This window comes from Nanorana parkeri, unplaced genomic scaffold (assembly GCF_000935625.1).
Source record: "Nanorana parkeri isolate BGI_ZX_2015 unplaced genomic scaffold, ASM93562v1 scaffold349, whole genome shotgun sequence".
NCBI lineage: Eukaryota > Metazoa > Chordata > Amphibia > Anura > Dicroglossidae > Nanorana > Nanorana parkeri.
The window spans coordinates 268447-283705 of NW_017306617.1; the positions used below are offsets into that span (position 1 = coordinate 268447).

At 38.6% G+C, this 15259-nt stretch overlaps 1 protein-coding gene across 2 annotated transcripts in view; it reads left to right on the forward strand.

The window, feature by feature from the left end:
• GRIA3 (glutamate ionotropic receptor AMPA type subunit 3) overlaps window positions 1-15259 on the forward strand; it is a 240127-nt gene that overhangs the window by 167702 nt on the left and 57166 nt on the right. For both annotated transcript variants that reach the window (XM_018558629.1, XM_018558630.1), the window contains exon 5: window positions 13935-13988. In XM_018558629.1, the coding sequence (XP_018414131.1) occupies window positions 13935-13988 (54 nt within the window). The remainder of the gene's footprint in view (window positions 1-13934; window positions 13989-15259) is intronic.

A 15259-nucleotide genomic window follows, 5' to 3' on the forward strand; every position in this document is an offset into this window, starting at 1 on the left:
TACCCTGCAAGAAGAGGCTGCAAATTACTATGGTACTGTCGACAGCAGATTTGTGGGGCAAAAAGGGCTATATATTCTGTTAGAGTAGGTCGTTATTAGGGAGAACTGACAATTCTGTATAGGGGAGATGCTGTGCTTCTTGCCAGAATAGAATAAAAATATTCAACCCCATAGGCTTCAGCAGGATTTGTCTGCAATGTTCACAAACTTTGATCTTCAAGCAAAACTGTTCACAAACTAAACCCAGGCAGATTCTTTCATTCCTACTCCTTTAGTTTCCAGTCTGCAGACTTGAATAATGGCCCTTGACTGAGTTATGTGGTTTGCCTGCAGTAAAGAAAAGGGAGGTCAGGACCATAGCTATGCTGTTGGGCAGGGAAATCAAGATCTATAAAGTTTTGTTTTTTAAAGCATGGCAAATATAGCCAAATTGTTGTATTTTAGGTGACTACCTAGCTATTTGCCTGGAGAACAGCTTCATTTCTTTTCTATTCTATAGCTTTTATCTAAAATGATCATTGAGTGAACTATTACTGTTTCTGCAATATGCATTTTCTGAGAAAAATCTAGTTTATTATTATTATTTCCTCGCAGACCTAGATATGCCAGTTTGAGCCAAAGGCTATTTCTTCAGTTCAGTTATACTGCAGTTCCAAATACAATAAAATTACTTACTTGACCTTGCATCCCATATTCTGGGAAGCGTTGCTTGTGCCTATTATGCTTGCCGTGAAAAGCCCTTGTATAATATGTTTTGCTCTCATCTCCTATTACTTATAGTACCAATTTGGATGTGCAACTTTGGCTTTTGCCAGAGCTTGCAGAGTATCTAAATTTTTTAGTGATACTGGAGTGAACATGAAGCTTAATGTACAAGAACTGTTCTGAGCCTACTATAGTGTAATTATGTACAATAATACATAGCAATCCATCATAGTTGTGCTTTCAGCTGTGAAGCCTAGCTATATTAAAATACAACTGATCAACAGCTGTGGGTTACTGTATATTCAGACCTAGATTTTCGAAGTGGTCTATATCAGTCCTGGTCTAGTGTTATAGAATGTAAGTGGGTGGCAGGTCATTATTAAATGACCCTCAATTTTTGTATGAGAATGCAAGCATGAATACTGATGTCATTACTTGGTGAATATGCAGATAATAAATGTGTGCAGCCAGAAAGATGTGTGGTTTTATAAAATTAGCACATATGGTGTAAGATTGAAATTCAGCCTAGTCTGCATCATTGTTCTTTGCCATATGTTATTAGAGGAACAGTTTATTTTGAAATATTTATTATAATCATTTATCCACTGCTAACATATTTTGGAGCATTTTACAGAGACAACTGAATCATTTACAGAGGTAGCTGACTGTGTTTACAGTCATACACATCCACTGGGGTCAGCTTGGGTAGAAGCCAAATAACCTACTGTGTTGTGAGGACGTGGGAAGAAATCTACACAAACATAAAGACAGCATATACATTCATATGTTGATGATGTCCCTGGTGGCGATCTTTGATTTAAGCACACACTGGAGACACAATATACTTCCTTTTGGTTGTACGTTGACATTCATCTGTTCTTCTATAGCTTGCTAGATACATTTATATAGTTGCAGCTGCAGATAACTGAAAAATTAATAATATGCTGCACAAGCAATTCTCCCAATCCTTTCCCTTGAGCCCATCTTCTGTGTGTGGCTAAACATTGATTTATTTATATCACAAGGTTTGTTCTTCTTTAAGTTTTGTTTTAAGAATTCTAAAGAAGACATGCATCTCCTATTCCTAAAGGGAGCACCCTGCTACACCAGGCACTGAAATACAGTGTGATTACAAAAAAATATTACTGGTGAAAAAAACACCTGTTTTGCGCAAGTGTAAAAAAAAATGCTGTAAAGTAAGAATACTTTCAAAAATATATATTTTTATTGTTTATTGTTTTATCAATTTACAAAATGCAAAGTGAGAGAACAGAAGAAAAATCTAAATCAAATCAATATTTGGTGTGACAACCCCTTGGCTTCAAACCAGCCTTACTTCTTACACTTGCACACTTACACAAAGTCAGGTATTTTGTAGGATTAGAGTCAGGTGTATGATTAATCAATTATACCAAGCAGGTAATAATGATCATCACTTTCATACGTAGGTTGAAACACAGTGATTAACTGAAACAGATACAGCTGTGTAGGAGGCTTAAAACCGGGTGAGGAACAGCCAAACTCTGCTACTAAGGTGAGGTTGTGGAAGACAGTTTCATGTCACAGCAAATACACCATGGCATATACTGCATCAGCAAGGTCTCTCCAGGCAATTGCATATAATATTATAAGTATGCAAACAAAATGGGAGGGGGGGGCTTAATCTTTGGAGAATATATACTATTGGGGTGTGAAACATGTTCTCACTCCTACTAACTGCCGATATTGTAATCTAAGGTCTCTCCCAGACAAAGATTTCAAAGCAGGCTGGGGTTTTAAGATGTGCTGTTCAAGCTCTTTTGAAGAAGCACAAAGAAACGGGTAACATTGAGGACCATAGACGCAGTGGTTGGCCAAGGAAACTTAATGCAGCGGATAAAAGACACATCATGCTTACTTCCCTTCGACATTAGAAGATGTTCAGTAATACCATCAGCACTGAACTGGTGAAACCAGTGGGACCCAGGTACAGTACACCCATCAACTGTCCGGAGAAGTCTGGCCAGAAGTGATCTTCATAGAAGAATTGTGGCCAAAAAGTCATACCTCCGATGTAAAAACAAGGCTAAGCAACTGAACCATGCATGCAAACATAGGAACTGGGGTGCAGAAAAATGGTAGCAGGTGGTCTGGACTATTGAGTCAACATTTTTAATAGTTAGCTGCAGCAGGAGGCAGTTTGTTTAACAAAGGGCTGTAGAGCATTACAATATTGAGTGTCTGCAGGCAACAGTGAAGCATGGTGGATGTGCCTTGTAAGTCTGGAGCTGCATTTCCAAGTCTGGAGTTGGAGGTTTGGTCAGGATCAATGGTGTCCTCAATGCTGAGAAATACAAGCAGATACTTATTTATCATTCCACACCATCAGGGAGGCATGTGATTGGCCCCAAAGTTATTCTGCAGCTGGACAATGAACCCCAAACATACAGCCAATGTCATTAAGAACTATCTTCAGCATAAAGAAGAACAAGGAGTCCTGGAAGTGATGGTTTGGCCCCCACATAGCCATGATCTAAACATCGAGTCTGTCTGGGATTACATTAATAGACAGAAGGAAATTGAGGCAGCCCACATCCACAGAAGATCTGTGGTTAGCTCTCCAAGATTTTGGAACAACCTACCTGCCAAGTTCCTTCAAAAACTGTGTGGAAGTGTACATAGAAGAATTGATGCTATTTTGAAGGCAAAGAGTGGTCAATATTGATTTGATTTGGATTTCTCTTCTGTTTGTTTACTTTTCATTTTGTTAATACAAAAATAAACTATTAACACTTTTATTTCTGAAAGTATTCTTACTTTACAGCATTTTTTCACACCTGCTTAAAACGTTTGCACAGTATTGTATATTTGTTCAAAGTAGAATTTTACATCTTTGTGTTGCAGTGTACTAAAACTCAGGTGTGGTGTTTTGCACTGCCTTAGGCATTTAAAATGGATGGCAGCACAATACATTGCACTATCTTTGTGTGTTATTGTGCGTTGTAGCAATGGGTGGTAAAACGTGTATTATTGTAACTAGGGATGCACCGATATATCGGCCGCCGAAACATATCGGCCGAAAATTGCACTTTTGGCATAATGCCGAAAGTGCCATTTTCCTGCCGATACAGCGCATTACTGGTTTCTTTCCTCCCCCTGGGCGCTGCTCTGTGTCCCAGGGGGAGGAGAGAAACTGTGATAGCCGGCCAAGCGCTGCGGAAGGAGAGCGCTGTGAGTGGCCGGCATCTCCTCCCACACCGATCAGCCTTCTATCACAGTCCAGCAGAGACAGGCCGCACTGTCACAGGAGGCTGGGCTCTCCTCCCTGCACCACTCGATCAGCCTCCTGTGACAGCGTGTCAGAGAGGAGACCAGTACAAACACTCCTTGATCAGTGATTGAGTGTTTGTATATAATTGAGGACATGGTATGTGTACTATATCCTCAATTATGAATGAATGGGAGTGATCTACATCACCTCCTGTTCATTCATAGTTGTAGTTATAGTAAATATACTCTGGTCTCATGTTATCAATGAACAGGAACACTCAGTATAGAGTTCATTGATAACAGTGGACACAGAAAAAGAGATTGAGGACTTTGTGTCCTCAATCTCTTTTTCTATTTAAAAATGAAAATATCAGGGGTCTGTTTAGACCCCCAATAGTTCCCCAAAGCCCCTAAAAGTAATGTTAAAAAAATAATATTTAATAAAAAATGAATTAATAAATAAAAATAAATATAAAAAATTAAAAAGTTTATAAAAAAATATTTTGACATTTTTAAAAAATTAAAATCAAAAACATTTTCGGTATTGGTTTTGGCCTGACAATTTTTTTAATTTTGGTTTCGTTTTGGTTTTAAAATTTCCATTTCGGTGGACCTCTAATTGTAACACAATAGTTTGAAAGAACCTTAAGGGCCCATTTACACTGGTTGGTGAAATGTGTTTCCATTCATTCTAAATGTCACCCTAAACGTACCTTCCCAGTTTAATTTTGATTAGCTTTCGATCATAAAAATTATTAAATGATCCAAGGCAACTTACCAACACCATTTTATATGTTCATATTTCTATGAAGGTGGTAGGTTTCCTGGATCTTTATGTGGTCAAAAACTTGTTAAAATCACTAGAAAATTAAGAAGACTGCATTAAGTTTTATGTATTTTAAAACAGATTTCCAGCTTTTTCTGTGGTAAGTATATATGTTTATGTGTACATGGATGTGAAGTAAAACTTTCTTTTCCCTTTATCATCACCATGATCCCATTTCCTGGCGTCATTGTCCATGACTTTTTATACTGTGGTTAGTCCAGTGCTGTGGGACACTTGGGAGTTCTTGCTACTGTTGATGCCACACTCCATATAGTGACATGGTAGAGGTATAGAGGGGACAGAGGAGGGAATCTAGGCACTCAGCAGCTCTACCACTGTTGGTAGGCAGGACCTAGTGCAACAGCATGCTTTACTGATTGGAGCAAGGGACTAGGAGAAGGCATGCCATGCAGTGCAACCAGGTGCCATGTTAGCTGTGGGCAGTGCTAGTAAAGTATTACGCTGCTACTGAATAGCTTGCTAGGGATTGACATGAAAAATAAAAGAATTAGTGGAAGATGGGAAAGAAAGGTTTTGAAGCATTACCAAGAACATACATTTTTTTACAGCATTTGCTTTAGGTTGAAAATGTTAGAGACGTGAAGTTCGCTTTAACAGCAAATGCTCTCTGCTGATATGTCATCCTACCTTTTTCGATATTTTAAGTATGGTTAGGTAATTTTTTTTCGTCTTCACTATATCTATATCTATTCACTTTGGTTGTCAAGCTGTTCTTCCATTTTAAGCACAGGAAGATGAGCTTCCTGAGTAGATATACTGAACTGTATTTCAACTAAATCTTGCCCATGTAATCCCTCTGTGCAATTCAATGTCACTACTCAATCTCCTTCCTCCTGTATAAGCTTCCAGCATGTGAGTATTTGATAGATTTACTTTCTTTACTCATCCTGTCTTTCCTCAAGCAAAGCCAAACTACTTTTTCATCCTCCTTGGATGAGCATTCATGTGGGTGATTGGTTCTGCTGTACTTAGATAGTCGCTCTAGCCTTATATCGGTGGTGCATACAAGCCCTATACTCAAATACCTAAAAAAATATAACATTGTTCTGATACTTAATGTGTGTAAAGCTGGATTAGGCAAAGGCACTAGCAAAAGACAAAATGTCCCTGTATAGCAATTTGTCATGATTTTTTTTTAAATGTTTGTAACGGAAAATAACCTAATTAAAATGGATTTGGTAGGCTCTACATTTTATCTATTTTATCTATGCTCTATACCACAAAGAAGCACTCCAGGCTAAAAACAAATCATGCAAATGCAATTACCTGTGTCAGATTCTATGAAAGCATGGTTTGGTTGGAAGAAATATGTTTGAAATATTGGGCCTTGGCAGGAAATAAAATCTGTCTTTTGACAGTGTTTTGCTTCTGTTGATTGTAGATTGATAATTAGCCATTACATGCAATGCAGTTCTTGGAATGTAGTTCCATCCAGTCCTCCCTATCAACAATTAGAGACTTTCACTTATCTGTCAAGTGTCATTTGGTAAACTGTAACCTTCAGTGTTTATGTATCAAACACTTAAAGCAGGGCTCAAAATTTTCACTCGCCTGCTCGCATTTGGCGAGTAAAAATAAAGTGAGGGCGAAATTTGGGTCTCCACGGTCTGTATCTGTGCTGGATGCAGACCGCGGAGCAGCTCCTGTCAGCTCTGGTTTCCTTCGGCCGGAGTTCTGACAGTTCTGAGCTCCGGCCGAAAGAAAGAATGTATGTGAGAAGGGTCGATCCCTGATTATCTGGGGGTGATTAGTGAGGTCTGCTGCAGACGTCTCTAATCACCCGCAGATAACCATGGATCGTTCCTGCTCACAGCCTCCTCCCTGCAAAGACGTGAACAGGTGAGGGGGCTCGGGGGGTTGAGTGTATTATCAAAGATGGTTGTAAGGTCATTAAAATTTAGTATGACCTGCCCATCTTAGACAGGCAGATCGTACTTGCGATCATTGCAAGTCCTCCCCGATGAGTGGAGGGCTTTCCGATGATTGCAGCGTTGAGCGGGCAGTGTGCACTTGTGCACACCGGCCCGTGCGGCATTCGTCTTCCGGCCACGCCACCAACCCGCCAAAAGTCGTACGATTTTCGGCAGGTTTTCCAGCGTGCTTGGAAGACGAAAGTCGTACGGCCTTACAGTAGAAGCGGTCGCATGCTGCCCATACACCTGCCGATTATCGTACGATAATCAGCAGGTGTATGGGCACCTTTAGTGTATGTGTATGTTAGGCCCCATTCACACCTACAGTATATTTCAGGTGTGTCAGGAACTTGCGTTTTCCTGCAGCAGGAATCCCTAATCTGACGTTTACAAGTGGCAACTATCATAAGATAAGAATTATCATAAGATTTATTAAGAGGGCGTGTTTAGGGGTGGAGTTAAGGCCGCGGCAGGGTAAGGGTTAGGTGGGGCAACTGGTGGCTAGTATCTCTTAGGGCCTGGCTAGTAGCTCAGGACCTGAAATGTTGAGCCCTGACTTAAAGTACTATTAAACCCTCACCCTTTTTTATATAATGAACTCTAAACCTTGAAAACTTGCCATGGCACATAATTAATTGTATGTGAGGGCGCAAAAACTTTATTTGCTATGCACTGCCGTCGGCTCTGGGTCCCTGAGCATAGCTTCCCTGAACCTCCTGCTAGGGAGTGTTTTTATGTAGTATGAGTAATTGGGGAACAGTACATGTGTCAGCAGCTGTCCCTGAATTCGCTTGAGGAAGGGAGGAGGAGGGAGCAGTGCCACGTGTGTTTGCATTAATAGAGGCAAACAGCCAGCTGGGAGCGTGCATGCAAGGGTGTTTCCACAGGACCCTGCAAGGGAAAGGAGCCACCCTAAAACAGGAAGGCAGGTGGCAGCAATAATAGGACCAGCGGAATGAGGAAGAAAGGAATGTTTTAAAAGTGTGAGTAGCAGCACCTAAGGTAATTGTGGACCCGTGATGTGGAAAAGACTTAACATTTTGAGAGATTTTCCTTCTATTTCTGACCCCTTTGGGGATTTTTTTCTTTATGTACTGTAAAGCATTTTAACTGGCATTTATTATGGGAAGCGCATGCTCTAAGGAATTGTTCAAGCTATTAGTGATATACACAAATAAGATTTTATTTTTCCATTTATACACCTACTTATGACTCCTTCACAAATGTTATAATGCTGGACCTAATCAGACTCACTCAAATATTATTAATTTCATTTTTATTATCATCATCTGCTTTACAGTGTATATACAGTATGCAATTAAGAGTTTATGTGGTGCTTTATAGAGAAGAATGAAAATTATATACTTTTTTTCCAAGGGTCTTCTGGCTGGTCCAGTGACAACATGGATCCTTCTTCTTCTCTGGTAGTGGGGATGTAACGACCTGTGAGTGCAGCCCAGACTGCATGATAATGTGTCCCGAGGGGTGGGTCTATGACAGTGTGGGCTCAAAGCAAATGGGCTAAATGACACTGGCCATTATTCCATCTAGGAGACTGAAAGCATCTAGTGCCAGAAAAGAAGTATTGTGGGGGCCATCTGCAGACTGGAGGTGATAGTAGGAAAAGCTGGGTTTTAATGTTTACTATTTTTGAGTTATTCATATTTTTTTTGCAGTTTTACTTTAAGCTTCCCATATGACCTATGTAAGTCTAATGTTAACTCTATTAAATCAACAGATTCTGTTTTACTAAGCTATGACATGGATTAGTAAGTCTAAAGGAAAAGCAGCTCTTGCCCATAGAAATCAATGAACTCCTCCCTTTCTTCCTTTACAGATTCACTATAGACATAAAACAGAATATGCTTGCCATGGTAGCTAAACCCATGCTTATAAAAGCAATTTAAAGTGTATGTAAACCCTAACAGTGAACTTCTCTTATTTGATTTCTTTAGTCTGGTAAATACACCATTGAAAGATTTGTGATATATCTGTCAGATAAGTGCAAATAAAAAACACTTGATACCGACAGAAATCAAAAGAGCTTGTGACTTGCCTTAGTAAGCTGACACCACAGTTCCTCTGCTGTGCTGAAATCCCAAGGACTCTTATCGGCCCTGCCCAGGTTACCTCTGTGAACTACAGAACACTTCCCCTGTATGTTATAGAGATGAGGACACAGGGAGGTGTTCTGTTATCCAAATCAAGAGTGTGTCACCCTAGAACAGGAAGTGTGTTATTGACAGGATCTCCAGGGAGAAAAAGGAAAAGAAACCCAAAAAATAATAACAAATTAAGCTGCCACATCTCAGTACTGGTAAGCTGCAATATATTACATTTTTGCTCTTAGATGCGGATACACATTAAGATGTTAGAACAGTACCAAATCCAGCACTCCTGAAAGTCTTCTCCTGGCAAGATTTGAAATACACCAGCCATGCTGTTACATTTCAGTTTAATGCTACAAATGCGGCACTATTCTGTACAGTAAATGCTTTGGTAATCTTTTTAAGACCTTCCTTAGCTCCGTGCATAAAAAAATATGGGAGATTGCCATTGAACTGACATACAGCATGTATGAAATTTGCAGGTGGTGGCCAAATAAATTGAAAACAGCAACATAAACCACTACATTACAACTTTTATGTGTCAATCCATAATTTTACTGTCCGTAAGGCAGCAGGAGGCACAAAAACCATTCTTCTGCAACAAATCTAAGCAACTCCTGCTGATCTTGTGGAAATGGAACCAGCTTTCATAGACCCTGTTCCTAAACTTGTTTGATATATTATGGTTTAACTCTGAGAACTATAGTATGTAAGTCATACTGTGTTAAAACTGCTCAGTTTCATGTTCTAATCTTACAACAGTGGGTGACTATACATGTGTTTTGTTTATTGGATCCTGAAAGCCCTCTCTCTCTCTCTTTATGAAAGATATTAGAAATCTATTTTTTTTTTCAATGCCAACTGACAGGTTTCATATTTTGGACAACCAAAACAACCAGTGTGCTCCTGTTTCTTCTTTTTATATATAACTCAACATTCTGATTCTTGATCTTGCTCTTTCACCCATTTTGTAAATTATCTGTTTACCATTCAATCATGACCATACACATAGAAGCATAAATATGTTCTGCTGTTTTTTTTTACATAAAGCACCTGTCCAATATACCAACAATTACTTGTTGGACCACACTAACATTATTTGTATGACAGTAATAATCATCCTAGTATTTCATCAGTTTGCTTTAATGTCACTTTAAGAATGAAGCTGTAACAGATTCCTGGATACCCCACTATAGGTTTACATCCATTGTCCCCATAACCTAGTGTCAGCATTACATTACAGCAGTCAATATGATTTTATTGAACTGTTTAACTATGCACAAGGACTTATACAAACATTTTCATTTTATATTTATATATATGGTGTACGCTTTGTTATTGTGACTCGCTGTATTTCTGTCACATATATGTTGGCAAAGTTTGCAGCGGGGCTTATTGCATTGTACTGTGCCATTCTGTGTAAGCGCCTGTTCTGGGGTCAGCTTACTGCGTACCAATTTTCTTCTCAGGTTAAGTGGTTGCTTGAATGCTAGTATTGGGGGCTGAGGGAATATTTATTTAAGTATGGGGTCTTCTGAGAGTACTGGCTGTATAATCTTTGATTATTTTGCGTATTACCTCTAGAGTAGGGTTGTAGGTAACTACAAGAGGGGTCCTGGTTGGGTTTTTCTTCTCTTTGTACTGTAGCAGTCTTTCCCGTGTGGTTCTTAGGGCAGATTTAATCTTTTTAGAAATAATCTTTTCCCTATAGCCCTTTCACCGAAATGCATCAGCCAGTGTGCAAGTTTCCATACCTGTAATAATGGGTCGTCCTGGGTTTCCTGTGAGGATTGGAAGGTAACAGATTAAGTAATCCTTGCTGTATATGTTTTGGGAAGGATTTGATAAGTTTAGTAAGTTCTACTGTATATTCCCTGGTGGGGTCCTGGATTTTGATCTTCAGTGAATGAATTTGTTTTCCGATACATAATGATTGTAGTAGAGAACATGTGGAGATCATTCCTGTGTGTAGAGTATGCTTAACAGAAAACAGCCTTTAATGTCTTTTTTTTCAAATATTTGAAATGTCCATGGATCACCTTCGTCTAAGCATGAAATTCCATACTTTTATAATTCTGTACTGTCACTATTTGCAATTGCAGCAATATGTCATATGCAAAACGTTGTATTTTAAATAATCCAACACTTTGATCTCAAATGATGAAGGTCAGTAATTATTTTCACAGGCATGTGCTAATCAAATAAGCATTAATAACCTTGAGTCATCTTAAACATGTCCTAGATATGTGCTATGCCTTGACCTCTTGTTGGACAAGCTTGCTTCAGCTTACTGAGAAAAAGATCATATTCATATGTATTAATATTTATGAACTGAGAGCCTGTGATGTGAGAAGAAAATTATCATGTAATTACAAATCATTAAAGACACCAAGGGTCATTGAAAGGTCACAGTCTATGTGTAATGAGAGAATACAAAAAATATTGATAGAATGTTAAAATAGGTATTAGCGAACCCTTGTTTAGTATGCTTAAAGCAGAACACCAGTCAAACATTTTTTGCTTTGGTTACAGTGGAAAACAGTTAGAACCTCTGTCAAATCACCAGAAAAGGGAATGAGGGGATATCTCACAGTTAGGAATAAATACTCAGGCGAAGGGGTAGAAGCATGTTTTTTTCATTGTTATAATTCAGGAAACATGAAAGTACAGCTAAAGGTTCATGTATGACAGAAGTAACTAATCCAGTTATTTTTTGACAAGCCTCATAAATTACTTCCAAACCAAATTTTCATACCCTCCCAAACTGCAGCTAACAGTGGGAGAGTTTCACCAACAGAGGCAGTTCTATCCATCCAAAAAGCAGTGGGCATCAATAGGAGTAGCCAGGTGCTGACTGACAAGCTGCAAGCTTGTGAATTAGCTGTGACAATGCTGGTGGCCAAAACTCCTGCAACTCCTTTTTTTATGCCACTATTGTGCAAGCCGGCACAGGCTGTATGAGAGTGTCAACTCTGCTTTGTATTCAGGAGCAGTGCAGTGTCATTGCCAACCAATCACAGGAAGATGCATTAGGTGGACTTCACTGACATGATCTACAGGTTTTTGTGAAACATTGCAGGGGGACTAAGAGAAAACTGTGAGTGCAGATATATGTTTAATTAACTCTTATATAAGTAATACATAGGGGTCTATTCACAAAGCTGCCGAAGGATCTAGCCGTAGCTTCAGCCCATCTTTCGGCTAGCTTCGGCTAGCTTCGGCCCCAGGACCCCTTCGGTTCAGTAGAACCGAAGGGGTGCTGTACGGGCTATTCACTATAGCCCATACAGCTCCCGAACCTGGCCGAGCGGCTCAGTCGAGCCGAACGCATATGCTAGTAAGCTGTGCATGTCTCCACAAACACACAGGCGCAGCAAGGCAAGTCTCTTTCCTGCCCCCTGCTCCCCTCCTCCCTTTCACTTCTTCAGGCTGGATACTGTGCTATTCCTTGTGATCTTTGCTGGACATGAAGTTCAGGGAAGCTGAGGTGAGAGAGTTAGAGCTGTTTGGCAACATGATGATTGTAAGAGTTTGGGCAAATATTTAAAGAAATACTTTGCTGGGCAATGTATGTTTGTTTAATCTGGATTCATTATTGAAAAAAAAAGATTGAGAGTTTAATACTACTTTAAAGAATGTCAGAATAGAGAAGAGAAAAAAATTCCCATTGAAATACATTGCTACATTACTATTGGCTATTTCAATTTGCTATAGCCAATAGTAAACTAGCATTGTACCCGCCCTCTGCTGTAGTTCTCCATCAGGTCCATCAGCAGAGGGCGGGTAAAATGCTAGTACTGGTACTATTGGCTATTGCAAATTGAAATAGCCAATAGTAATGTAGCAATGCATTTCAATGGGAAATTTTTTTTTTCTCTATTCTGACATCGCTTCGTGTCAGAATAAAGAAAAAGAAAGACACAGCAGTGTTTCGCTCCCAGAGCGCCCGGGAGAGGTTTTTTTTTTTCGTTTTTTGTTTACGGCAGATGTTCGGCGGCTCACTTCACTTCAGGTCGGTCATTCACTCAGCTGCCTACGGCAGCTGAGTGAATAGACCCCATAGTTTCTGATACTTCTGTCTTTGATTATGAAACATATGGCAAATTTAAGCTTATAATTTATTAACTGATTCTATAGTGCACACATATTTTCTGTGCATGCAGATTTCTGTCTAGGAGGCCCAATGTGACAAACTGTAAATGTTTGCACATTTTAGAAAATAAAAAAATCAACATTAAAAACGTTAGCAAGCATTCCTGAACCTGAAATCCAGCAGATAATTTCTCTAAAACTGCAAATTCAATGGTTACCATATTTTCCAAGTCACTGACCTAGAGCAAGAATGCAGTTCAAGAGCCCTGTCTTTACTCCGATTTTCTAATATTCATGCTTTTAATTGGTTACTGACTCAGAAAGTTTTGAAGCCAGAGACAGCAAGTCAAATAGTATTTTAGATGGAATTCAGCAATAGCAGCACAGTGGCAGCCATATCATTTTTCTCAGTACAGTTTTTCTTTAAAAACATATAAGGGTCAATGTAATAAGCTGTAATATGGGCTATTTGCTTCAATAGTTGTTGATTTCATGAATAACAATGTCATTTTCAATTCCTATTGCTGGTAATAGGGGTCATTATGGCAAATAACAATTGTTATAGCAAACAATTAATTGATCTTTTTGTGTAAATATATTCTAATTGTTCAATGAAGAAGACTTGTGTCTGACCATTCCTTCTTGTCTCTGGGCTACCACAAAACTGGCTCTCTCATTTAGCACAAACCAGAATGCCTACCAGATCCATATTATTTGAATTATTGGCGCTTGTGACATTACTAATAAAAAAAGAGAACATTTTTTGAGAGCATTTTGCTAACAGAACATAGTAACCACTAATTTTTGCTTTGTTAAAACAAGACATTGGAATTGAAGGATTAAATAATTCAGTTGGTGAAATGGTTTCTTTTTCATGCAAGAGCTGCCTAAAATTAAGAAAAAAGATAGTATTTACACTGTATTTTAAGCAGCATTACACAAATAGAATTTTTTCAGGGTTACCGGTACTTTAAGAAGGACATCCAGTCTAATCCTTGATCTCTTTCTCTTTTCTTGTAGGTTGTAATCCTTGGTAAGCACACACGGGGCTACCATTATATGCTCGCTAACCTGGTAAGAACACGTATTATAAAAACAAGTGCTGTGTATTCCTTGTGTATTAATGGAATGGAGAATTCATCACAAAGAGAAAAGGAGCAGTGAAAATCCCTTTAGTAGGATTCCTGAGAATGATTTCGCAGATATAAGGATATGAAATATTACTCTTCACCTCTTTCTTTCACTATTACATTATTGAAATGAGCTGGCTTGCGTCTGCTGCACGCTATCTGCAAAATCTTTTGAACAACAATAAAACAGAGAATGGGCCAATTTGTCCTCTGTTTACTGAAGTGATTTTGGACAAATGGAAAACTTTCCCTTTTTTTTCTTTATGCAAAAATACTATAAGGCTTCAAACACATTAGGGGTTGTTTTCTTAGCAGATCTGCAGCTTTGCAATGCCTTACCTGTAGTCTGCTAAAGCTGATCTTCCTCCCGTATGAACTGTCACAAACTGTCACCAATTTAGTGTTGTGACAGATGCTCTTCAGAATGTTCTCTATAGAGAAGTCTGGGATTGTGTCAAAACAAGTGTATTGTAGAAACTGTGCAGAGTATGATGAACCTGTACAGCACAGATCTTTATTGTTCTTTAGTAACCTACGTGCCTGGATTGTCAGAATGAATTTGACTAGAAGATAATAACTGACCCATAATAGGGAACACACATGTCATACTAAGTAAACTGACTGCATGGATGATTCTATTTCGTGTAGGAATGTTATCATTATATATTAGTTCAAATTATGCATTTAAAACAAAACAACATATTATGAATCCATCAGAATGCAGTATACAATATAGATCATTATGTATCTTTTGAGTATTTGGAGAGTGTGAAAATGTTTTAAATATTTTTTTTTTGTATAAAAAGAGATAGCGAAGGCTACATGGAAATATAAACATATATACATAGCTACAAAATACAATGTAATAAATATGTGAGCTGAGCAACTCTTGCTGAAATTCACACATACAATGCAATGATTTAACCACTTACATTTGCACACACATGATAAAATCAGAATTTTTGGCTAGAAAACAGCTTCAGACCCCCAAACATATTATATATTTTCTGAAAGCAGAGGCTCTGTAGATTAAAAAGATGCTAGTTGAAATTTTTTATGTCGCACAGTATTTGCGCAAATGTTTACCAAACTAGTATTTTTAGGATAAAATACACTAAAATGAAATTTACTGCACAGAAACAGAATATAATGCCCATTTTTTTGGTAAAATATACAGTAAATGATGGGGTCGCGTCGGGTAAATATATACCAAAC